General features: G+C 46.3%; 1 protein-coding gene across 7 annotated transcripts in view; it reads right to left on the bottom strand.

Annotated features, from left to right (window-relative positions):
* The window catches only part of MYH11 (myosin heavy chain 11), a 124,555-nt gene that overhangs the window by 74,000 nt on the left and 23,493 nt on the right, over window positions 1-27,062 (bottom strand). For 6 of the 7 annotated variants that reach the window (XM_081556278.1, XM_081556274.1, XM_081556276.1 and 3 more), the window contains exons 3-4: window positions 23,719-23,875; window positions 1,851-1,878 (exon numbers count right to left, since the gene is read on the bottom strand). In XM_081556278.1, the coding sequence (XP_081412404.1) occupies window positions 1,851-1,878; window positions 23,719-23,875 (185 nt within the window). Of the gene's footprint in view, window positions 1-1,850; window positions 1,879-23,701; window positions 23,876-27,062 lie in introns of all 7 variants that reach the window. The other variant, XM_081556280.1, reaches the window with a different exon arrangement.

Genomic DNA, 27,062 nt, shown 5'->3' with positions numbered 1-27,062 from the left:
GAGAGTCTGTTTGCTTGCCTTTTCCAGCGTCTAGAAGCTGTTTTCATCTTTGGCTTCCTCCATCTTCAACGCCAGCAATGGTGGGTGAAGTTCATCTCACATTGCATCTCCCTCTGACTCCCCAGCTTCCTCCTTCTTCCATTTGTAAGGACCCTGTGATTACACTGGACTTGCCTGGATGGTGTAGACTCCCCACTATCGTAAGGTCAGCTGATTAGCAACCTTAATGCCATGCAACCTCCATTCTCCTCTGCCTTGTCACCTGACACATTCACAAGTCCTGGTGATTAGGAGGTGGCAATCTTTGAGGGACCACTACAGGTACTTTTAGTGCACATTGTTTTATTGCAGTTCACAGATACCATGTTTTTTTACAAATTTGTGGCAACTTTGCATCAAGCATTTCTCCAACAGCATTTGTTCACTCCATATCTTTGTGCCATCTTTTGGTAATTCTTAAATTATTTCAAACTGCTTCCTTATTTTTCTCTTTGTCATGGTGATCTGTGATCAGTGATCTTTGATATCACTATTGCAAAAAGGTTACAACTCCCTGAAGGCTCAGATGATAGCTAAGATTTTTTAGCAATGGGTATTTTTTTTAATTAGAAGACAATTACTTTCCAATATTGTGATGGTTTTTGCCATACATCAACATGAATCAGCATTAGGTATACATATGTCCCCTCCCTACTGAACCCTTTCTCACCTCCCTGCCCATCCCACCCCGCTAGGTTGTCACAGAGCACTGACTTTTTGCTCCCTGCATCATATAGCAAACTCTCACTGGCTATCTATTTTACACATGGTAATGTATATGTTTCAGTGCTATTCTTTCATATCATCCCATCCTCTCCTTCCCTCACTGTGTCCAAAATGTCTGTGTCTCTTTTGCTGCCCTGCAAGTAGGATCGTCAGTACTGTCTTTCTAGATTCCATATATATGTGGAATATATATATATGTGTGTGTGTATATATATATTTGTCTTTCCCTTTCTTACTTTCTTTCTGTTACTTACTTCACTCTGTATAATAGGCTCTAGGTTCCTCCACCTCATTAGAACTGACTCAAATGCACTCCTTTTTATCGCTGAGTAACATTTCAAGCAATGGGTATTTTTTAATTAAGGTGTATACATTGTTGTTTTTAGATATAACACAGTTGTCCACTTAGTAGTATAGTGTCAACATAACTTTTATATGTACTGAGAAACCAAAAAATTTGTGTGCCTTGCTTTACTCTGATATTTGCTTTATTTCAATAGTCTGGAACTGAGCCCATGCTATCTCTGAGGAATACCTGTATTCTGCCCACCCCAGGAGAGATTTTCCTGAATACTGAAAATCCTCTGAGTGATTTTAAACTGAGTTCATATCTTCTGGCTATGTATCCAGGTCTTCAAAGAAATAGTAATACCAACCACCAAATATGGCACACTATGGTTACTTAATTGTGAAATTTTGGGGTAACTGTTGAACACAAGCCAAGACTTCCTCATTAATGGAGATGCCATCTACTTTCACAGAGCTATTACAGAATTACATGTACTTCTGTCTGTAAATTATTTAGTTCAGGGCCTGGCACACAGTGAGTGCTCAATAAATGCTAGTTTTAAAGAGGGGGGCAGTGCAGAACACGATGACACCAGGTATCACCTGCAGTCTAGGGGTGCTGGCCTCAGCATCAGAGTGTTTGTACAACAAATGTTTCATGACCATCCTCGCTGTGCTGGGGATAGGGTGGTGCATGGAACATCAAACAAATCAAATAGCCCTGTTCTCACGAACCTTTTTCTTTAATAGGTTGGATCTTAACTCAGAAAAGCAGAAGAAAAAGCAGCTCCACTTACGTGCAGAGAATGGACTGGTCCTCCCGATCTGAGAACAAAAAGGAAAAAAGATCCACGAGTTAGAATCAGCTCTGAGTTGAACGTCTGGATATCCTGCCGCCAGGGGCTCCCATTTAAGCTTCTTCACCCTGGCCCCCTGGGGGTGACAAGGGGCCAGCTGAGCTCATTGCCCAGGGCATAGGGGACAAGACCAAAGACAAAGGGCAACAAAGCCCTGGAGGCAGCCTCAGAAAGATGTTGGAATCTGACCCATTCAGGAGGCAGTGAGCATCCCAGCCCCACCGGCTCGGAGTGGAGGGAGTGTTCCCAGGAGACCCACTCTGTACAGATGAGGTCACAGACAGAACACCGACTTTGGATCCAGACAGACTGGGTTTCCTCTTGGCCAATTCCCAGCTCTGTGGCCTTGGGAGAATATTCTTAACCTCTCCAAGCCTCAGTTTCTTTATCTGGAATACGGGGCAGTGGACATTTTTGGCTTGAAAATCCAGTATGCTATTCCTATTCTTCTGGCAAGAGCATCCTATGTTCCTTAAGGAGACATGTCCTGGGGACTTCCCTGGTGGTCCAGTGGTTAAGACTCTGAGCTTTCAATGCAAGGGGTGTAGATTTGATCCCTGATCAGGCAACTATGATCCCACATGCCTAGAGAAAAACAACAACAAAAAAGGAGACATGACCCCTGCACCACTCCACTCCCATCATCATGTACTGTCTTGGTAGCCCACAAGCTGTCCCAGCCAAGAGGCAACAATGTTTCCCAGGCTGCATCAATCAGATTCTCTGAGTTAAAACTCCAACCTGGATCGAGGACAGAGAAGCACAGTGGGTGGGCAGAGCCCCGATGGGGCCTCAGTTCCTGCACCCCAGAGCCCAAGCAGCACCTAGTTTCTGACATTCTCTGAGGCTGGCTCCCCACTCTTCCCACCTCATCTGTGAGCTCCCCAACACTCTTTCAGAAATTCCTTTCCTAGATAAGGTCTCTGTCGCTTACCACCAGAGAACCCTGGTGGACACAGAGGGCATCGTGAGACTACATGTGATTAAGCATATGTTATTAATCACCTTTCACTCTTAAAGTGACCTCAGGAGGTGGAGCCAAGATCCCCTATGAGGGTCATGGGTAAGGTGACACACTTCAACCGTTAGTCAGTTAACCATAACCAAGAAAGCAGAGCATCACATCCTCTGCTGGGCAATGGTGATGCAGCTTTTCTTAAGGCATTCCTGGCTCCAACCCCACCATCACATCCCTCAGCCTCTCCTGATCAAAGATCTCCCTGGATCTAGTGACGTCTTCCTCCAGATCCCTTCTCAGAGTGATCTTTCTGACATGCTGAGCTACCAATTGCTCTGCTCCTCAACACCCTTCCATTTTGTAAGTTTCTTAAAATGTTAAACATAAATTTATCATATGACCCAGCTATTCCACTCCTGGAAATCTACCCAAGAGAACAGAAACATGTGTCCCTGTAAGACTAACACAGGAAGGCTCACTGCAGAGTTATCATACTAGCTAAAAAGTGGAAACAACCCAAATGTCCATCTGCTGGTGGATGGATAAATAAAATGTGGTCTATCCACACAATGAAATATTATTCAGTCATAAAAACAATGACATACTGATACAGATTACACTGTGGATGACTCTCAAAAACATGATGTTAAATAAGTCTGACACAGAAGGCTACATACATATTGCATTATTCCACTTACATGAAATGCATAAAGATAGGAAGTAGATTAGTGGTTGCTGAGGGCTGGAGTGGGGTGACTGCAAACAGATATGAAAGATCACTTGGGAGCTTGGAGACTGGATTGTGGTGATGCTTACATAACTCAATTTACTAAAACTCACTGCATTTTACACTTACAGTGGGTGAATATGGGGTATGCAAGTTTTATCTTAAGTTGTTTTTAAACATGTCCATGTCCCCCAGGACTTGTATGCAAGGCCCAGACTCCTGAACATGACATCTAAGACCTCCCATGACTAGCCCTGCCCACCTCCCCAGCTTCGGCATCTCTATGTCCCTCACTCTCAATTTCCAGCAACCCCACCCAGATCAACCCCCAATCACACTCAGTGCCTTTGTTCAGGCTATTCCTGCTGCCTAGCAGGTCTTTCTCTTCTCCTTTTCTGGCTACTTCCCTCAGTCTCAAAGATAATACGTCTTCCAAGAAGTCTTCCCCATAGTGATGAAGCCAGGAGGCAGCTTGGCTATAAGTCTCTGACAACACTCCTAAGCTATCACAATAGTTGGCCTTGCTAGAGAGAAGAAGCCCCAGGAAGAGCCCCTAGTCTCCATCAAATAATCCGACTGCTGCCTTCAAGCCCCTCTTGATAGGAATCCTAGAGCTGTCACTGGTTCCTGCCCATCACCAAGACATGCCTCCACTTCCACAGCCCCTATGCTGCCTGAGTGCCCTGTCTCAGGCTGGCACTTTTGTTCCTTGTGTCTCTGCCCCCACAGAATTATGAATTCCTCATAAGAAGAAACATCCAGATCTGGACCCCACTTCCCTCAGTTTCCGGGAAACTGAGGTCAAGTCCCCAATCCCTAAGCCCCTAACACAGAGAAGGTATAGCTTGGTGAGCATTGAAAAAAGCCAACCCCAAACCTGAAGACTTGAGCTTCTTGATGGGAAAGTTCAACATACATGCAAGAAATTGAGACCAGTGACTTCCCTGGCGGTCCAGTGGTTAAGAACCTGCCTCCCAATGCAGGTGACGGGTTTGATCCCTGGTTGGGGAACTAAGATCCCCCATGTCACAGGGCAACTCAGCCTGCACACTGCGGCTAGAGGGGCCAAGTGCTGCAATGAAAGGGCCTTCATGGGCCACAGTTGCCTGTACGGGCTACCTTTGGGGGCCCGGGGAGGTTCTACTCAGGCAAGTTTGACCTTTGAGCCGAGGGCCAACAGGAGGTCCTTGCAGGGAGAAAGGCCACAGGAAAGAGGCAGCCCAGACTTTGGCATGAGAACTTTCCACCACCACAAAGTAAGTCCCATTTCTGGTCCAGCTGCACTGATTCCCATCAGGCCAACATGCTCTGCCTCCTGCCTCTGCCTCTGACCTTGGGCTGATCCACAAATCTCAAGAAACAGCCGTATCAGAAACCCGCACACATGTGCCCAAGGACAAATGCTTACATTGGTCACTGCGGCAATATCAGTCAAAGCAAAAGACCAGAAAGGAGTGATTTTGAGGTGGACAGACAATGGACTGTCTCCACCCATCTGCTTTCGGGATAGAGGTGGCCTTTCCAGCAGCCTTGGGAAACCTGAGCCCAGAAGACAAGAGATTGACAGGGTCCATGCCTGTCTGGAGGCTTTTCCTCCCAGGAGAGGAAGTGGCTCCAAGGGGAAGGCTTGGCAGCTGCCGGGGCAGCTCCATGCTGGGCACTGCCAGGGGACCTCCAGCCTGAGACATTCCCATCGGAAACACACCGCTCCAAGCGTGGGAAGCTAACTGTGTCATGGTTAGTTAGGGGCAGGAGGGCTCAGTGTGTGTGTTCCTTGCTGACCTGTGCAGAGCCCAAGAGACCGACTTCCCCGGGGCTTTCTAGCTGATTCCTTCCCTGAGCCTGAGCTCATGTCTGACACAAGAGAGCAGAGTTCTAAGAATGTGCAAAGGAGTCCCCCAACCCAAGCTTTGCACATGCTGTTTCTTCTTCCCAGAGCACCATCTGTATTGCTTTTGTACCTGCCTTATCCATTCTCCCCTTTTTTTTTACCCCAATGAGGTGAAAACCACATAAACATAAATTAAACCACATAAAAGCGAACAACACAGCAGTAGGTAGTACTTTTACAAAGTCGTGCAACTCACACTTCTAGTTCCCAAACATTCTCATTAACCCCCAGTAAAACCCCACACCCATTAAAGAGTCACTCTCCATCCCCTGCTCCCATTAACCCCTGGCAACCACTGATCTGCTCCCTGTTTCTATGGATTTACCTATTCTGGACATTTAACACAAACACAAGTAAGTGGTCTTTTGTGTCGGGCTTCTTTCACTTAGCATGATGTTTCTGAGGCTCATCCCTATTGTAACATGTATTCGAACTTCATTCCTTTTTATGGCTGAATAGTCCTCCATTGTGGATAGATCTCATTTTGTGGTTCCACTCATCCATTGATGGGCGTTTGGGTTGTTTCTAGCATTTGGCTATTGTGAACAGTGCTGCTATGAATATTCAAGTACAAGTTTTTGTTTGAGCACCTGTTTTCAATTCTTTGGGGTATATATTTTAATTGATTCTTGAAATGTCACCCTCTGAGTCACCCCCTCTATGATGTTTTCTCTGACTTCATACCTCCCTAGAGCTAAGCTGGGGGCCTTTCTACTGTATGTCCCCTCCAGAGCTGCCATGGACAGTGGTGCAGGTCAGACACTGCATAACTCTAAGGGGGAACTATTTACACTGGTCACTGTAGATCTGTATATTTATTACAACCATCTTGCAGCGGATGGAAGAAAAGTGCCTTGAGAAAGAGGTGAAAGTAAAATGTTAGTCACTCAGTTATGTCCAACTCTTTGTGACCCCCATGGACTGTAGCCCACCAGGCTCCTCTGTCCATGGAATTCTCCAGGCAAGAATATTGGAGTGGGTTGTCATTCCCTTCTCTAGGGGATCTTGCTGACCGAGGGATCAAACCTGGATCTCCTGCTTTGCAGGTGGATCCTTTACCATCTGAGCCAAAACAGGGGGTAGCTTTGTCTAATTCTATAAAGGTACCACCCAGTCTAGTGGTGATCCTAGCTCCATTAGTCCAAAGATTCCCTGCCTTGCAGCACTTAACCTCATAATGATCATTGTTTTGCCTCAATACCTTTTAGAATAAAGAGATTACTCGGAATGGTAATGGACCATTTTCCTATGATACAACAGGCAGAATTTTTCTTTTTCATCTTAGTAAAAATTATGCTACTTTATATTATTTATAATAGCCAAAGAATACAAACGATACAAATGTCCATCAGTTGGTAAATGGATAAACAAAATGTGGTCTATTTGTACAATGGAATATTACTCAGCCATAAAAAGTAATGGAGCATTGATATAGGCTAAAAGATGGATGAACCTTGAAGATATTACGCTATGTGAAAGAAGCCAGTCACAAAGGACCACATGTTGTATCATTCATTCCATTTATTCTAAATGTGCAGAAGAGGCAAATCTATAGGGACAGAAAGTAGACTAGTGATGGTGGAACCGGGAGTGGGGAAGGGAGTGACTACAAGAGGGCACAAGATTTCCTTTGTGGATGACAGAAACATACACTTAGATTGTGGTGATGGCTGTGTAACCTTGTAAATTCACCAATAACCAGTGAATTGCATTCTTAAAATGGATTGATTTATGGTATACAAGTTACACCAGAATAAAACTTTTTAAAAAACAATGTTACTTTTATGCCATCTCTGAATTAAGAGATCTGATTGCTCAGCTATCACACGGAATCTATTCATTTTTCAATAGTTATGAAACTATTTCTTTTTCCTTAAATAAGCCACTAATTGTTTTTATTTAGATTACAAAATTAGTACACAACCACTGAAGAAAGCTTGGCAAATACAAAATCCCCCTAACCCATGATGGTTAACGTTTGGATATATCTTCTCTTCTTTTCATTATTTTTTATAGGAGTTTAAAGTGATTTACACAATTGACACCATATGGCATGGTATTTTAGTTCTTTTCATTTAACAGTGTTTCCTTCTTGGGCTTCCTTGGTGGCTCAGGTGGTAAAGAATCTGCCTGCAATGCAGGAGACCCAGGTTCAACCCTTGGGTGGGGAAGATCCCCTAGAGAAGGGAATGGCTACTCACTCCAGTATTCTTGCCTGGGAAATCATATGGACAGAGGAGCCTGGCCTCACATGGGGTCACAAAGAGTTGGAAACAACTGAGTGACTAACTTTATAAGCATTGACCATGTTGTACAGTCTTTGTTACTGACATTAAATAGCCTTATAATAGTTCACAGAGAGGTTCCTGCTTTTTCTCCAACCTCATCTGGTTACTCCCCTTCCCCACTTACATCCCAGCCATGCTGACCTTCTTGGGACTTTCGTAATACATCATGCTCATTCCTGCCTCCGGGCCTTTGCACTGTCTTCTCCTTTTGCTTCTAAAGCTCTTCCCCATCTCTTGATGTAACCAGCTCCTTCTCACCTTTCATTTGTTGTTGTTTAGTCACTCAGACATGTCCGACTCTTTGTGACCCCATGGGCTGTAGCCCGCCAGGCTCCTCTGTCCATGGAATTCTCCAGGCAAGAATACTGGAGTGGGTTGCCAATTCCTTCTCCAGGGGCTCTTCCCGACCCAGAAGTCAAGCCTGAGTCTCCTGCATTGGCAGGCAGATTCTTTACCACTGAGCCACCGGGGAAGCCCTTCACTTTTCACATCCCAGTCCAAGTATCTTATCCTCAGATGGAGCCACTTCTGACTACCACACACCCATAGCCACTCCCCTCAGCTTCTCTTGATCCCATCATCCTGTTTTATCTTCTTCTTAGCGGGAAAATAACTTTTTACTTTTGCCATCTGAAATTATTTCTTTGCTTAGGTAACAAAACTGCTTTTAAAGCTTCTCCTAACCCCTGAGCTCCTGCGGGTCAAAGGTTGTGCCTGATCGCGGGTGGCAGGTACAATGTGTGACGCATAGTAGGTACTCAGGAAATGCTTAATGATTTGAATCAATCTCAAACTACTTTTCTTCTCTCTCTCTCAATCTCTCTCAGAAAGGCAATTCCGATTGAAGCCACGGTGAGCGCTTCTTCCTATATTCACATATTCACTCAGCGAACAAGTCCAGAGCCCCTACTCTGGGCCAGGCACTGGAAACAGAGAGTTTACCAAACCGACGTCGTCTTTGCTTTTGAAAGGCTTATGGTCTGGTGTGAGGGTCAGACAGGCAAAGAACTGACTGCAAGATGTGGGCAAATGCCACACTGCATATGTGCTCAAAGTGCTACTGAAGGTATAGCTGTTTTACCGTAATAAAAAAAATTTTTTTTTAATATTTATCTATTTGGCTGCACCAGGTCTTAGTTGAGGCATGCAGGCTCTTACTTGTGGAATGTGGGATCTAGTTTCCCTGAGGGAGGCAGTTTCCCTGACCAGGGATCGAACCTGGGACCCCTGCATCGGGAGCTCCTAGTCTTAGCCACCGGACCAGCAGGGACGTCCCAGTGTAGCTGTTTTAACATACCCTGAGAGGCAGGATATCCCAGCAGCTGTGGTGGCCACTGAGCTGCATGGAGAAGGATGTGTAGGAATCCCCAGGGGAGAAGCCACCAAGGAGGCGGGGCGTCCCATCAGGAGGGCCTGGACCACGGCGCCTCAGGGCCGGGAAAGGGCGCAACAGCGGAGAGGAGATGGCCGGCGGACCCGCATCCCAGCACCCCGCGCGGGTTAAGCCCCGCCCCCGCCCCGAGCCCCGGAGACCACCTCGTCTCACACCCCAGCTGCGGACACCCCTGTGTCCCCTCTGTCCCCTGGGCCTCGGGGTCTGGCCTTGCTTGAGCAGGTGTGCGGGGGAGTTCTCCAAGGACGGAGAGGGCTCCCTGCCGCCTCCCCCGCAGCAGGCCCGAGCCTCCCAGGAGACGCCCAGCTCCCCACAGACCAGCTATTTCGGCCTGATCCCAACACCAGCTCTTGGTTTCTGGCTGGGGAAGCCAGAGACCCGCGGGCTGACCATAAAAGGAGAAAACCCAGTTGGGTGTGAGCGAGGCCTGGGCTGGCTGCTTCCCTCCTGCCTTCCCGTGCCAGGGTGCGTGGGATCCGGCGAGAGGGGGGTGGCCAAGCCCTGTCTCCCGCAGGGTCACTGCTCCCCCTGACCTCCAGGCCCCTGGAGGTGAGGCCTGGCTTCCACCGAGTGCATAAAGGTGGCTCCCCCACGAATGCCTGCCACCCTCCAAGGTAGACGCAGAAAGTTCCAGACACCCCCGCCTCCACCTGGAGCTGATGGCTCACGCCCTGCCCCTGCCCTGCTGAGCACCACACTCCCCAGGCACCGTCGGAATCAGCCTACACAGCCACCGGGGCAGGTGCCGTCCTTGTTGGGACAAGTGAGGAAACCAAGGCCCAGAGAAGTGGGCCTGTACGCAGAGCCAGGATTCCAGCCCAGCTCAAAATCTATGCCCTGTGTACACGCTGCTATATTTAAAATGGGTAACCAACAAGGACCTACTGTATAGCACATGGAACTCTACCCAATGTTATGTGTCAGCCTGGATGGGGGAGCAAGGGCTTTGGGGGAGAATGGATACATGTATATGTATGGCTGGGAACCTTAGCTATTCACCTCATGCTATCCCAACATTGTTTGTTAATCAGCTATACCCTAATACAAAATAACGGAGAAGGCAATGGTACCCCACTCCAGTACTCTTGCCTGGAAAATCCCATGGACGGAGGAACCTGGTAGGCTACAGTTCATGGGGTCGCTAAGAGTCGGACACGACTGAGCGACTTCACTTCCACACGACTGAGCGACTTCACTTTCACTTTTCCCTTTCATGCACTGGAGAAGGAAATGGCAACCCACTCCAGTATTCTTGCCTGGAGAATCCTAGCGACGGTGGAGCCTGGGGGCTGCCGTCTATAGGGTCGCAAAGAGTCGGACACGACTGAAGCGACTTAGCAGCAGCAGCAATACAAAATAAAAAGTTTAAAAAATAAATAGCACCCTGGAGGAAAATAAAAAAGCGATGATGCCCTAAACCTCTGCTCTGTAGGCCCAGGCCTTCCTCTCTTCACCCTCCTGCCCCAGCAGCATGGGGAGGAAAATTCTGGGTGAGCTGAGGTACTCTGAGAGCTTGTGCTGGACCCCAGCAGGACTCTTCCAGACCCATATAAGGCAGATCTGGCCAGTGAAGGGGGCATGGGTTCACGAAGACCAGTGTTCTCCCGGTGGTCTCCTGGGCCTCGGCTCCAGCCTCCAGCCTCTGCGTCCTTCTCTCCATTCCAGCCCCACAGCCTCGTGCATCTCATCAACTCCTTTAAGCCCACATGTTACCTTTCAAGGAGGCCTCCCTGTCCTCCCAGCTTAAGGAGATCCCAGGGTCTCCTGCCCTCCCCCCATAGCACATGTATTTGTGGTTTGATTTAATTAATATCTACACCCCTCAGTAGACTGCCCCCCACAACAGTTCCCTCACAGTGGGGCCTCAATCAACACTTTTGGACAAAAAGGGAACGGGGAGCCAGATTCTCTCTGAGGCTGGGAGGACACAGTGGGAAGGCCATAACACTCAGAGTCCAAGAGGAACACGCCGCTTCCAAGTGTCAGTCAGAGCTTCCCAAATCCACTCTCCTCAGCAGATCTGCTTTCCAACTCAATATTTACTGGTTATTTAAAAAAAAAAATTCTCCTTAGCTCTCTCCCATCTGTGTGAGACACCATGGGCCGTCCATAAAACATGCATCAGAATCAGATGATCCTTCTTCTTTATTTTCTGCCAAAGAACGTGATCTTCTTGTGATAACTCAGAGGGGCCGGCCAGACTGGGCCAGACAGATGGAGCCGCCAGTATCCCTCGCCCCGGCAGGCCAGACGCTGAGCTGAGAGCAGAGGCAAAGTCTCCGAGAGGCAGAGAGGCAACTGGTCCCCTCCCTGGGGTGTCACAGGAACAGTCTCTGCAGCAAAATGTCTGGGAAATTACTTCTGGGCTCCACTTCTTGGGCAACTCAGAGCATCATCTTCCTTACCAAGAAGACAGGGATAAAAACCGCACTTTGCAAGGATATGAAAAAGATGCACGGAAATTGGACACACAAAGAGCTTAAAAAGGGCCCAAGATACATTCCAAAGCTCAATAACAAGAAATTATTGTCAGCTTTATTATCATCACTGCTCCATCATCTCCATCCTCCACAACAGTGAGCTTGTGAAGTGGTTATAGATGGCAGCGGGTCTGATGCAGGAGGACAGGCTATCAGGCCAAGTTCAATCCTTTCTAATTATAAGGCCTAAGCCAGTCCCTTAGCTGGCGGCTCCATCTGTCTGGCCCTGTCTGGTTGGCCCTCTGAGTTATCATGAGAAGCCTCAGTTCCCTCATGTGTTAAATGGGTCTGACAGCACTACACTATCTAACATACCATACTGCCTCAGAGGGAAGATAAAACGTTTCCAGTAAGGGACTTCCCTGGAGGTCCAGTGGTTAAGACTCCACCCTTCCAATGCAGGGCCAAGGTTTGATTCCTGGCTGGGGAACTAAGATCCCACAGGTCACAGAGCATGGCCAAAAAAAAAAAAAAAAAAAAGACTCTTGACTTAAAACAAAAAAATGCTTCAAGTATGGCCAAAGGTGATATCAGGTTTGACACTCAGCTCTGGAGCCAAGCGCCTCGGTGTTCTGAGCCTCAGTGTCTTCAGTCTGTCACATGGAGAGTCTGTCCTGCAGGGGACCGGCGAGGACTGAGGGACACGGGATCCACGGGGCAGCAAGCTCAGTGCACACAGATGCCCTTCCTGTCTCTGCTAAGATACAGAACCTCTGGTTGAGCACGGGCCAGCCCCCCAAGGCCTGCTGACCCGGACAGAGGGTTCAGACTAAGTGTGGGAACTTGCAAAGCAGAGAACGGAGTTTGGATCATTCTGCCCACCTCCCTACCCCCACAGACTTCTCCGCAGCTTAAAGAGGGTTCAGCCAAGAGCCTGAGCTAATAAAGGTCTGGCTATTTTTTTTTTTTTAATCCCCTTAGAGTGGCCGGTTAGTAGTAACTAGGTGCGGACACAACACTTCCAGTGACAGGTCCTGATGGCTCCTCTCATCCTCAGGGTGAAATCTCACCTGCCTTTCACACCCTCCCCCACCCCAGGGACCCACAGAGAAGAGGCTGGAGATCCAAACTGGCTTTTGTCAGGAAAGCTTTGCTGACGCTTTCCCCACACTCATCATGCTATAATTTGCTGAAGTCACTCATGCCAGCTTCTCAAGTGCCGAGCCCTCAACACTAACCCCCTGCGATGGCAGGAGACAGCCCTGCAGGAGCAAACAGCCTTCTGCAGGGCAGGAGGGGCTGTGAAACAGCTCAGCATCACCCTGCTCCAGCAAGCCTGGGGCTTCAGAGTCTGATAAACCAAGTTCAAATCTGCTCTGACACTCCTGCATCAAGTTCTTCACATCCCCAAGCCTCAGTCTCCCCAGCAATAAAATGGGGCTAATAACAGCACCTGCCTCCAGTACTGGATTATCTAACCAGTTATGTTTTCCGACAGTAGTCATGTATGGATGTGAGAGTTGGGCCATAAAGAAGGCTGAACACCAAAGAATTGATAACTTTTGAGCTGTGATGTTGGAGAAGACTCTTGAGAGTCCCTAGGACTGCAAGGAGATCAAACCAGTCCGTCCTAAAGGAAATCAGTCCTGAATATTCATTAGAAGGACTGATGCTGAAGCTGAAGCTCCTATACTTTGGCCACCTGATGCAAAGATCTGACTCATTGGAAAAGACCCTGATGCTGGGAAAGATTGAAGGCAGGAGGAGAAGGGGATGACAGAGGAAGAGATGGTTGGATGGCATCACCGACTCCATGGACATGAGTTTGAGCAAGCTCTGGGAGATGGCGAAGGACAAGGAAGCCTGGTGTGCAGCAGTCCATGGGGTCACAAAGAGGCGGACATGACTGAGGCATCTGAACAACAACAACCAGTCATGTAAACATAGGTCCACGAGTGAAGGAAGGGAGGGAGGGAAAAATAAATAAATTTTTAAAGGAGCCAGTATTTGTTACTTCTTAAAAACTATCATGGTAAATGTTCTGGGAAAATTTAAAACACTGTTGCCTTTCTTTACTTTATAGTTTAGTGTTGTTTTTATTCTGGATTACATACACAGGCACCATAATAGTTTCAAGGCTTCATTTTAAAGGTCCTAATCTGATCCCAGCTGGCTCAGTGGTAAAGAATCTGCCTACCAAGTCAGGAGACCCAGCTTCAATCCCTGGGTCAGGAAGATCCTCTGGAGGAGGAAATGGCAACCCACTCCAGTATTCTTGCCTGAAGAATCCCATGGACAATGGAGCCTGCTGGGCTACAGTCCACGGGGTTGCAAAGAGTCAGACACCACTTAGTGATTGAGCACCAGCACGTGGATCTGATGCCTTCTGCCCTGTCAGTCTGCAGTGAGGATGAATGGAGAATTCCTGGAAAGCCCTGTGCACACAGGAAGCACGCGATAAAAATCCACTACTGGGGCTTCCCTGGTGGTCCAGCGGCTGAGACTCTGAGCTCCCAATGCAGGGGGGTCAGGTTCAATCCCAGGTCAGGGAACTAGATCCCACATGCCTCAACTAAGAGTTTGCATGCTGCAACTAGAGATCCTGAGTGCCACAACTGAGATCCAGCACAGCCAGATAAATAAAGTAAATATTTTTTAAAAATCCGTTATCACTATTATCACTCTTTGGAAAAGAGAGTGTGAGAGAATTTCCATCGAAATGTAGTGGGTTGAACACAGACAGTTAGCGCTCCTCTTCCTCCAAACCTCATTAAAATGACAGTAAAGGGGTTTTGAAAGTGAGTGAAAGTCACTCTGTCATGTCCAACTCTTCATGACCCCATGGACTATACAGTCCACGGAATTCTCCAGGCCAGAATACTGGAGTAGGTAGCTTTTCCCTTCTCCAGGAGATGTTCCCAACCCAGGGATCAAACCCAGGTCTCCCACATTGCAGGTGGATTCTTTACCAGCTGAGCAGCAAGGGAAGCCGAAGAATACTGGAGTGGGAAGACCATCCCCTTCTTCAGGGTATCTTCCTGACCCAGGAATTGACCCAGGGTCTCCTGCATTGCAGGAGGATTCTTTACCAACTGAGGTATAAGGGAAGCTTTATTTTTTGGGCTCCAAAATTATTGCAGATGGTGACTGCAGCCATGAAATTAAAAGATGCTTGCTTCTTGGAAGAGAAGTTATGACTAATCTATTAAAAAGCAGCATATTAAAAAGCAGAGACATTGCTTTGCCGACAAAGGTCTGTCTAGTCAAAGCTATGGTTTTTCCAGTAGTCATGTATGGATGTGAGAGTTGGACTATAAAGAAAGCTGAGTGCCGAAGAATTGATGCTTTTGAACTGTGGTGTTGGAGAAGACTCTTGAGAGTCTCTTGGACTGCAAGGAGATCAATCCAGTCCATCCTATAGGAAATCAGTCCTGAATATTCATTGGAAGGACTGATGCTGAAACTGAAACTCCAATCCTTTGGACACCTGATGTGAAGAACTGACTCAGTGGAAAAGACCCTGATGCTGGCAAAGATCGAAGGTGGGAGCAGAAGGGGATGAGAGAGGATGAGATGGTTGGATGGCATCACTGACTCAATGGACATGAGTTTGAGCAAGCTCCAGGAGTCGGTGAGGACAGAGAAGCCTGGCATGCTGCAGTCCATGGGGTCGCAAAGAGTCGGACACGGCTGAGCAACTGAACTGAACTGAACTAGAAGGGGTTTTTCTCAGGATTCCCAGGTGGTGGTAGTGGTAAAGAATCTGCCTGCCAATGCAGGAGATGTAAGAGACGCGGGTTTGATCCCTGGGTCGCTAAGATCCCCCAGAGGAGAGCGTGGCAACCCCCTCCAGTATTCTTGCCTGGAGAATCCCATGGACAGAGGAGCCTGGTGGGCTATAGCTCATGGGGCCACAAAGAGTTGAACACGACTGAACACACGTGCACAAAGAGGTTTTTCAAAAATACATGAGACTGGGGCAATGGGATGACCCAGAGGGATGGGATGGGGAGGGAAGTGGGAGGGGGGTCCAGGAAGGGGAACACATGTAAACCCATGGCTGATTCATGTCAATGTATGGCAAAAACTACTGCAGTGTTGTAAAGTAATTAGCCCCCAATTAAAATAAAAAAATAAATAAATAAAAAAGTAAAAATCAATAATAGCAAAAAAAAAATACATGAGACTGTCCAAATAAATGGGAGAATAGAGAGCAACACAACCTGGGAAGCCGGCAAACGGGATGAATGATGACAGTCCCAGGAGAGACATCTAAGCTGGTGGTGGGGATGCGGAGAAGCAGAGTCCTCTGCCTCCAGCCCAAACCTCAGTAGCAGGCAACCTGGGGCCTCAGGAAGAGGGTGGAGGACAATGAAACACAAGGACTGGTTGAATGTCCGTCTGAGAAGCTGCTAGACACTCCAGATACCATCTATACTCCCTGTAGCCAAGTGACTGCCCTCCCCGCAGCCCACCAAAGAGGGCAGATCAATTCTCTGAAGAGGCAGAAACAGAAGGTCTCTGTCTTGGGGACACTAGGAACAGCAAGAAGAGAACATGCAAGTTTCATCCCATAGTTTGAAACCCTCAGCCTCTTCTCAACTAGATTCTTAAAATGATGGTGGTTGTTTAGTTGCTAAGTTGTGTCTGACCAAACTTTTGCGATGCTATGGACTGTAGTCCACCCGACTCCTCTGTCCATGGGATTTTCCAGGCAGGAATACTGGAGTGAGTTGCCATTTCCTCTTCCAGGGGATCTTCCTGATCCAGGGATCAAACCCATGTCACCTGCGTCTCCTGCATTAGCAGGCAGGTTTCTACCGCTGAGCCACCAGGGAAGCCCCAAAATGATAGTAGACAGATCTTTACCCTTCAAGCAGAAGACTGTACATGACTTCTCTGAAGAATTTCACTAGCCAAAGAAAAAACACTGAAAGATACATTAGGAGTCACCTGATGGAGCAGCCCAGCCTCACCAGCAAGCTCCTCCTGCAAACACGAAGCTGCCATCAATTTTTTGGTGCCCATGCATTAGAGCATCCCAGATGAATGGACAGTCAATGAATCAGCAGGCATTTGAAGAAAGTCACTAACAAGACAAACATAAATTAAAACAAATAAGTAAGAAAATATGCCTCTTGGAGGTAACAGGCCTACATGTGGAGAAGTACCCTCTAAGAAAAGAAATGTGCATGGAAAAAGAATGTGATAAGAAAGAAACATTCAGGAAACAAAACAAAGTTCTCGGAAATTTTTTTTTGGAATGATAGCAGTAATTGAAAATTCAATGGAGGGTTTATAAGATAACGTTGAGGTAACTGCCTAGAAAATAAAAAAGACAAGAGAAAGAGATGAAAATTATAAGAAAAAAAATCTGAGAATTCCAGTATAGAAATAAGAAAACATCTAGAAAAAAACAGAAAATACAAAGAGAAAGAAATCATTAAGGACATAATTCAAAAAATTTTCCCAGAATGTAAGGACAGGAATTTATAGACTATGAGGATCCATTCAAGTCTCCAGCACAATGAGTAAAAACAGATCCACACCAAATCCAATCATGAACAGGGAGATAAAGATTAAAAAAAAAAAAACAACACTTTCAGAGAAGGAGGAAGGAGAAAAAAAAAAAAAAAGGTCATATACAAAGGATCAAGAATAAGAACGACTTTTATCTTCCCTAAAATGAAACTGAATCTCAAAGTTAATGAAGCAATGCCTTAAAAACTTGGAAAGAAAATTATTTCTTGCTTAAAAATGTAAACCCAGTTAAACTATCCCTGGGGCTTCCCTTTTGGCTCAAATGATAAAGAACCCCTCTGTGATACAGGGGACCTGGATTGGATCCCTGGGTTGGGAAGATCTCCTGGAGAAGGAAATAGCAACCTCCTCCAGTATTCTTGCCTGGAGAATTTTCCATGGAAAGAGGAGCCTGAGGTTGCAAAGAATTGGACATGACTGAGTAACTAACACTTGCACTTCACTTTCACAGGCTTTCCCTTAAATATTAGAGAAGCATCAAGACTTTCAGATTATGCAAGATCTTAAGTTGCCTCACATATGTCCTTTCTTGAGAAGCTGCTAGAGAAAGTGCTCCATTTAGACAGGGAGTAAATTAAGGAAGAAGAAGACATGGAAACTTAGGAAACAGTCCACCATGAGAGCATTCAGAGGAATTCCAAGAATGATAAAGATGATCCCAAATGTCAGCTACTGGTCACAAGAGGGTATCCAGGGCAGGTCAAAAGACTCCAGTAGCAATCACTTCCAAAAAGAAGCTATAAATAGGATCTTGAACACATATCTTATATTATAAGACATGTTATAAGAAGATTAACACATTTAGAAGGAGAATTTGTGGTAGAATTAGTGATTAAGTACATAGATACCCAAGTTGAAAAAAAAAAAGGCAAGTACTAACTCCAGGGAAAAGAATAAATTATACAGGAAAAGTCATCACAAGACAGTGCAGAGCTCAGCTGTGAATGGCATCTACACAGTCATGATAATGTAAACTCTGAATATAGCTTTCATCAAAGTTAATATAAAACTACATTGGGAGCTTATGTGATGGGGCATGGTTGCATGTGTGTTGGGAGGAGGCCGGATGACAAAGCAAGGGGATGATTGAGTGAATTTCTCATGTTCCATGATGAAAAGTCAATAAGTAATGCCTAAAACTGAGGAAGAAATTTAAAATATGAGTAATATATTCAAGTCTCTTAGAGATTACAGTGTTAAACATCCAAAATTCAGTTAAGAGTTGATAATGGTTATCCCTGGAGAAGGGGAAATTAGAAAAGCAACCAAGGAGTGATGTTTTTCTTAACAAGCCTCAAGGAACTGACTAAATCATCATCATGTATACCTTCAATAAAGATGAAAGCTAAAAGTGTGAAAAAGGAGTAAGGAATCCCTTAGTAGGCATATAATACTCTAGCAGCATGCAGAACAGTGCATATGGAATGTTACTATTTGTGGGGAAAACTTGGGAAGAGAGAAATGGATGTGTATCTTCAGACATGTGCAGAAAATATCTCTAGGAGAGTATCTAAGAATACCTAATAAACTAGAATAATAACCCCACAGTTATCTCTGGGGAGGCAGACTAGGAGTCTTGAGCACAAGGGTTGAAAGGGAGAATGGTCAGCTTTTGAGTTTGAATCTATCATCTCTCCAAAAACAAAAAAACATTGGGAAATGTAAAAAGTACATACGATATCATTTACACATACACATACGTAAGACATATTTTAAATGCTGACTTCCGTTCATTGTCTCCTCCCCACTGGGGCCTGGCTTCCTTTGGGGAGGGGCTTGTGAATGAATTATGTCTTAGAAATCCCCTCCCATATTCCCAACTCCCCTGTTACTATTCTCAGCCAGAATGCTCCACCCTCCCCTTGCCCCTCTTAGTAAGTCACTGAGCCTTTGGTAACTCCCCACCCCTCTTGGACAACCCACCCCACCCATCCTGACCCTGGTCAGTGCTTTTCTTTAAAAAAAAAATGTTTTAAATTTAAAAAAAAATTTTTTTTTTTTTGGCCGGGCTGAGCAGCAAACAGGATCTCAGTTCCCTGGCTAGGGAATCGAACCTGTACTCCCTGCAGTAGAAGCATGGAGTCTTCAACACTGGACCACCAGGGAAGCCCCTGGTTCTTTTCTTTCAACAACTCTGAGAGTTCTTCCTTCATTCATTGCAAATATTAACTGAGCAGTTACTCCATACCAGGCATCAGCAAACATGCCAGAGATTCCATGATGAGCAGGCAGACAAGCATGGCGTTTGTGAATTTCATGGAGTTTAGGGGGGCCTCGGGCACTTAAGAGTCCACGCAACACATTTTAAACATTTCATTCTGTGTTCGGTGAATGCGTTCTCCACTCCTTCCCAATCCTTTCTTCACATGCCATCCTGTTTCACAAAGGACTTGAAGAGGAAGACATAGCTGCTGACTTAATGCCTCCAACAAGATAGAAAGTTCAGCGTGATCCCAGCCCAGTGACTGGACAGCCTGGGACAGCAACATTCACCAACAGAGTCACAAAGCGGGCCCACACATTCCTTCACAAAAACCAAATTCCCACTTTATAAAGAAAAAAGAAAGATTTTTCCTAAGCTTTTGTTTTTTTCTCACTGATTTTTTTTTTGGAGATTTTTTTTCACTGGAGTTTGTCATCACTCATTTCCCAGAAAGCACCAGGTAAGGCCAAAACAAATGCATACATAGCAGCTGTTGATTAACCTTTAATCTAAAAAGAGCTTCTCTCTTATGGATCTGTGTGCTTATGGATGGCATTTTTCTCTTGAGGTTTGAAATTTCTAGGTAACTTTATATTTCACTGTATAATTGTGTGTTAAAATACAGAGCTTAAGAGGAATGAAATGTGTTTGCCCTGGGGGTCCCTGTACAGAGTATAACATTGCCCCATGGATGGGAAGTTGTCTAGGGAGGCAAAAGTTATTACAACACAAAAATATTCTTCAAAGAGTCAAGTATTTGGGAAACCAGATCCCACTAAAGCATCTTTCTCTAGTCTGCATCACTGCTGTCCTCTAATTCAAAGGCTTCACCTCACCAGCCACTGGGTGTCAACATCCATCGTCTTGATACAAACACAAAACAAAATGGCAGTGGAAGGTGCCATGTCACACGTTGGTGATGTTCGAAAGGCCACCAAAAACGTCAGATCACTTCACAACCAAACATTAGGGAGTCATCAGGAAAGATAACACAACAAGGACTTTGAGAGACAGTGCTAAACACCAAAGAAGTCAAAGCCCTCGGCAGAAGTGGTGATTTCTCCAATAAGTCTGTAAAAATTATCTTCGTATCCCATGCTGCAGAAATCAAGCATGGCATGAAGAATGGTGTCTTATGCTCTCACATGGTTCTGTTCAAAAAAAAGTTAAGGCAAGAACACCCAACTCTGAATTAATTTTATGCTCTTTCTAAGAATTAGAGCATCTAGTTGCGATTACCACCAAATTCTTACTGCATGTAAAATAAATAAGCCTGTGTTCATAATTTGCAATGTCATTTTTCAAGCCCATCAAAACCTCTTTCCCCCTTAATCTACATGCCCATTTTAAGTAAATCTTTTCTGGAACCAATTATTTTCAGGTAGTCATAACCTCCTTCATTTCATGCCATCCAGCTGTTAGTGTAGAAGGGTTACATAGAAAAACATTAATGATGGTGGTCCCTGGTGACAGGATTACAGGTGCTAGTACATTCTCTTGCTTAAATATGTGTTTCAATTTTTCTAAAGTGGAATATATAAGATAGAAATTTTTTGTTGTACTTAGTCATTCACTCATGTCCAACTCTTTGCGACCCTTTGGATTGTAGTTCGCCAAGCAATTCTGTCCATAGGATTTTTTTTTCAGGCAAAAATACTGGACTGGGTTGCCATTTCCTTCTCCAGGGGATCTTCCCAACCCAGGGATAGAAACTGCATCTCCTGTGTCTCCTGCATCGCAGGCAGATTCTTTCCTGCTGAGCCATCAGGGAAACCCTAAGTTTCTAAAGTTACACATATAAATTCTAAGAGCACTATGGCAATATGGCAAACTACAAGGGCTTCCCTTGTAGCTCAGTCAGTAAAGAATCTGCCTGCAGTGCAGGAGACCCGGGTTTGATCCCTGGGTTGGGAAGATCCCCTGGAGAAGGAAATGGCAACCCACTCCTGTATCCTTGTCTGGAAAATCTCATAGACAGAGGAGCCTGGTGGGCTGCAGTCCATGGGGTTGCAAAGAGTCAGGCACGACTGAGCGAGTAACACTTACTTACTTATGGCAATGTTTACCTGTCAGTCCCTCTTCCCCCTTTCATTCTGGTATTCAGACTAAATGTGCTTAGTAAGAGCTCCCTTAGGCTTCCCTGTTGGTTCAATGGTAAAGAATCTGCCCGCCAATGCAGGAGATGTCAGTTCAATCTCTGGGTCAGGAAGATCCCCTGGAGAAGGAAATGGCAACCCCTTCTAATGTTCTTGCCTGGGAAACCCCATAGACAGAAGAGCTTGGCAGGCTTTATAGTCCATGAGGTTGCAAAAGGGTCAGATGTGACTTAGCAGCTAAACAACAACAAAAGAGCTCCCTCAGCTCCGGAAAAGAACTAGGAATAGTCCAAACCAATCATAAATGTTCCAGCCCTCATTGCCAATGATTGGTTTAGAGGTTTGCATGTGATCAAGACATAACAGACTTAATAGACATAAGGGATGCCTGCTGATTCGTTTCTGGAAAAGGTTTTCCTCTCTCATAAAAAAGAGATATGGGGGAAAAACCTAACCCTTCTCTTCCTTCATGCTTTTGGATATTATCACATGAGGATGTGATGTCTGGAGCTATGGCTGCCATCTTGTGATGATGAGGAAGCAGCCAAGAAAATTCCAAAAAAGGCTGTTTTTGAGCTGCTGAATTAACTAAGCCTGAAATCATCAACATCCAGACTACTTATTATATGCAGTAATAACTTCCTGTTGTTTAAACCGTTTTAATTGATTGCTATGCTTCTTGTAACCAAAAGCACCCCAAATGATACGAACACTGTAACTTTGTAATGTTCAGCTTCCCAAAGAGGTGTGTGAACCACCATCATATACTCTTCCATCAAGGGAGACTACAAAGGATTTTTTTTCACAAAAGCACATACCTAACTCCAAGAGTCGTCACTTTATAACCTAAGATTATATCTCCCACAATTGTCTTCGCAAGGCTCCATATTCTAGTCTTTGGAAGTAATGGTATTACCAGTCTGGAGTGGTCCAGTTTGAATCATATCTGTGGGGCATGGCTAACCCTGTCAGTAATTTGGGGAACTTCTTCCTGAGCCCCTTTACCTTGAGTTGGGGGAGTAATATGTCCTAGGTACACCTGCCCTCAGGAGCTTCCAGAACTGGGCTCCTTTCAATTCTCAACTCAGAACATTCTTGGAAGAAGCTATTCCAGGGGTTGCAAAGTCAAGCACAGGAGTCAGGCAGTAAACACAAAACAAGTGCACCAGGCCAGGTGAGGACTAGGGAACTGGAGAACTCATATGTCCTTTTGAGGGGCTGACAGGTGGGATCACATGTTGCCAGATGTTCCAATACTTTAAAAAGAACCTAGAAATCGGGCTTTTTATGTACAATCTCCACGTTTTTAAAAGTTGGCAACTAATTAAAGTATCCTTAAAACTCCATGTGGCCCAAAACCTAAACTTATCTGAGGGCTGGATCCAGCCTACCAGCTGCCGGCTTACCACCTCTAGGCTCTTCACACCTAAAAATCACATAAGAACTGTGCACAGCTTTAAAACTGCCAAAGCTCTTTCCTGTTGCCCTTTCTCAAGTGTAAGGACAGAAGAACTCCTGTATCTCAAGACCAGATCCATTTATAGGAGGAGGTATTCTATTTATGGAAGGAGGCATGAGAGAACTTTCTAGAACTATTTCCCATCTTGGTCTGGTGGTGATGACGACTGTAGGCATGTAAAAATTAATTTTAGACTGGACACTGAATTTGTGTACTTTTTTCATTCTCCTGTATGTATGTTCTACCTCAGTAGAAGTTATTAATGATAGTAATAATAATAATACATAAACGTGGAGGTAATATGCAAAGGTCTTCAGTGTGGAAAAGCCTGCTTTACCATCTTTACAACATGCTGCAAGATGGATCCTCTCACTCCCTTTTCACAGATGAGGAAACTGAGGCTGGAGAGGAAAAGAGATTTGCACAGGATCCCACAGGGTGTGAGTGACAGCTGGCTGCAAATTCAGATCCAATTGGCTCAGCGCGAGGGCCATTCCCCACCTGCTTCCCTTCTGAAGTGACAGCAACCTACCATCTTCCAGACGGCTGGCCCACCCAGGCCTTGGACAGCCAGGGGACGGTGAGCCCACGCGTGTATCTTCCCAAGCTATCTGCCCTCCCTCCCTCTCCAGGGCTGCACACACATCTGTTCTGCTTGTGTTTTTCCTTTTTCAGTCACAGCCCTCCTGTTACCCAGCTCCGCCTGCCAAACCCTGCATTCTTGGCGAGAACTGCCGGCGGGCAGGACAGGAGGGGCCTGGCGAGTGACTGTAAGCAGCCCGGGTGGGCTCCCTGGAGGAGGAGGAGCTCTGTGCCTCTGCAGGCGGCTTACCTTGCAGCATGCTCCGGTAGGCCGTGTCGGCGATGGCGTAGATATGGGGTGGCATCTCGTGCCGCTTCTTGCCCTTGTACATCTCGATGATCTTCTCTGAGTAGATGGGCAGCTGCTTGTAGGGGTTCACTACCACACAGAAGAGGCCCGAGTATGTCTACAAAAGAGAGAACCGAGCTTACTACAGGAACCCAGCAGGGACAGAGCTCTGACATCCAGTCTGTGACCACCCACCACAGGCTGCATGGTCTGAGCACCACTGTGTGCATTTTCTCACTTCATTCTCATAGGGGCAGCCTTGAACATATGCCCTCAGAATCCCATTTTAGAGATGGGGAAACTGAGCCTTGGGGCTTCACAGGTGGCACCAGTGGTAAAGAATTCACCTGCAATGCAGGAGGCACAGAAGATGCCAGTTCCATCCTGGGTCAGGAAGATTCCCTGGAGGAGGAAATGGCAACCCACTCCAGTATTCTTGCCTGGAGAATCCCGTGGGCAGAGGAGCCTGGTGGGCTACAGTCCATGCGGCCGCAAAGAGTCAGACAGGACTGAGCAGCTGAGCACACATGCACAAACTGAGGCTCGGTGTCCTGGTGGGAATTTCTGGCATCACTGACTCCAGGGACAGGGAGAGGAGCAAGGGGTAAGTTTGGTTTTCTAGGACACCATTTATAACTGTGGTCTTAAATAGTGCTGGGTTTAGACCCCAGGGCCACTCCCAACCACTGTCGCTTCATCTCCCTCTGTAGGCTTAAATAACACCTACAATTTCTTGAGCACCTACTATGCACCAGCCTCTAAGCTAAGTACTTCACAGGCGTCTTCTTTAATCCTCTCATTCAACCTCTGACAGGGATACTATAATTTCCCCATGGCCCATTTGACAGATGAGGAAACTGAGGCTCAGTGAAGTTCTCACCAAGTCACACAGCTGCTGGGAAATTCAGAACTAAAATCATGACTTCTTACCCCAGAGTTCATACTCTCCTCGACCATGAAAAAGGACAGAGTCCCTCATCTGTAAAATGGGGATAAACACAGCTGTCTTTAAATAGGAATGGTACTTACACATTACAACACGGATGAACCTTGAAAACATTACACTGAATGAAAGAAGTCAGACATAGAAGGTCATGTATCACACGGTTCCGCTTATATGAAATGTCTAGAATAGGCAAATCCATAGAGACAGAAGACAGGTCTCTGGTTTCCAGGGACTGGAGAGATGGGGGAATGGGAGTGACTGCTAGTTGGAATGGGTTTTTTGGGAGGTCTATAAAAATGTTCTGGAACTAGATAGCAGTGGGAGTAAGACTATACTGTGAATGTATTAATGCCACTTGTTTCTTTCAAACTGACTAATATCATGAATTGGTTATATGGATTTTATCACAATTAAAAAAAGCCTTGGGAGTTCCTGAGGGTCCAGTGGTTAGGACCTTCCACTGCTGGGGGACTGGGTTTAATCCCTGGTCCCGGAATTAAGATCCAGCAAACTGCACAGCAAGGCCAAAAAACTTAGTTAATTAGTTTTAAAAAAATCATCCTGCCCTACCAAGCGCCGAGGAACATCTGAAACTGATCAGAACAAGGAAGGGGCATGAAGATGCCCATACACCCCACCGTGCTGTGGGCGGGGGAGGTGTGGTCCTGGTTACTACTGTTCTTTACTGTACCTTGGCCTTTCCCACGGGCTGAGCTCAGAGCCCAGGAGACAAGTGCCAACCTGTCCCAGAGGAACTGCTTTCCCAAATGATAACATCAGTGCTGCCCAAGGCTCTGGTGGCCGCGAAGCATGTCTTCCCTCCAACTCCCCCAAGAAGTGACCAAAGGAAGAGGAGCAGAAAGTCCATCCCTGGGTTACACTCACAGCACAGCAAACACCAGAGAGGTTCAGCACCTTAATCTAAGTCGCCCAATACTGAGCCCCACTCGGCCCACTATGAGGAGTGGGCACTGTCCATCAGCTGTGGACCAATTCCTGTCCTACAGAAACAATTGATCATCTGTTCATTCAGTCACTCATTCATTCATGCATTCCACATGTGCGGCCTAGACAACGTGTGAGGCTCTGGGGTTACAGTGCAAGACAAAACACACAAGGACCTGCCCACAGAGGGCTTTCAGTCACAGCAGCAGCTGGTTGGCGAGTGAGGGGCTCCCTCCAGGGCTCCATCTGCTAAGGGGCGATGATGATGAGAGTTGATCCGGGGTGAGGAGAAAATGCTGTTTCTGAAAAGGTACAGGACTGGGGGTGGGGGAGGTGAGAGGGAGGCAGTAATCTCCCAGGTTCCCACCAGTCCTATCTAAACATCAACCACTTATTGAGCACCGACTGTACACCCGGTCTGTGTTAGATGCTGGAAAGAAATAAATCGATGATCATTCCTGCTCTCACAAAGCCCCCTTCAAAAAGGAGACGAGGACGTTCAAAATAACATCATAAGAACAAGGATGGAGCCCTATGGATTATGGGAGCAAGGAAGAGAGGGCCCTAACCCACGAGGAGGGGGCGGTGCTCAGAGAAACTTCAGCAGGAGGTACTCCCTGCCCTGAGACTTAAGAGATAAGATTCTAACAAGTTCAGGGACACAGTAGGTGCTCATTAAATGCCTGCTAAATGAATGCCTGAGGGGTCAGTTAATTATAAAGCTTCCCTGGAGCAGGGGCAGCGCTGCCTTCATCTCTGTGACCCAGGGCCTGGCACTGGGCTGCACATAGTAGGTGCTCAGTAGACATTCGTTGAACACGTGGCAAAGCTGTTCCAGGGCAGGGCCTGTGTGTTTCCTGTTCCTCCATGTCCTGGTCCCCAGCTCAGGGCCTCCATGGAGTAAAAGCCCAAGAATGGCTGATCATTTGAATGAAGGTCAACCACGCCCTACCTCCTCTTTAGGCCTGAACTCCACCTCCAGCTCTTCCCAGGCTGTGCCCACTGCCACCACCATGTCCTTTTTAGAATATGTCATTTACAAACCAAACCACTCCCTCCAGGGAACTAGGGGCAGTAAAAGGTAGTGGTTAAGGGTATAGAATTGACTACTGAGGACTTACCTGTCATTCTCATTCTGCTACTTATTGGCTGTGTGACCCTGTGCAAGTTTCTTTGCCTCTCTGAGCCTCATTTATCCTCATCTGCAAAATGGGCTGGTGCAATTGTCACTCCTTCATCAGTCTGCTGTGAGACAGCTCTCGGGGAGCATTTAGCACAGTGCCTGGTGTGTAACAGGGACTCAATAACTATTAGTGACCATCCAATGCTCCCTTTGTTTCATGATGATGAAAACTTTGCCACCTTGGAAACTTCACACGTAATGTTCCCTCTCCTTGGAACACTTCCCCCTGAG

This window comes from Giraffa tippelskirchi, chromosome 13 (genome assembly GCF_054371585.1).
Source record: "Giraffa tippelskirchi isolate mGirTip1 chromosome 13, T2T-mGirTip1v1.2.pri, whole genome shotgun sequence".
In the NCBI taxonomy this organism is placed as follows: Eukaryota; Metazoa; Chordata; class Mammalia; order Artiodactyla; family Giraffidae; genus Giraffa; species Giraffa tippelskirchi.
This window is presented reverse-complemented; position numbering and strand designations above follow the sequence as displayed.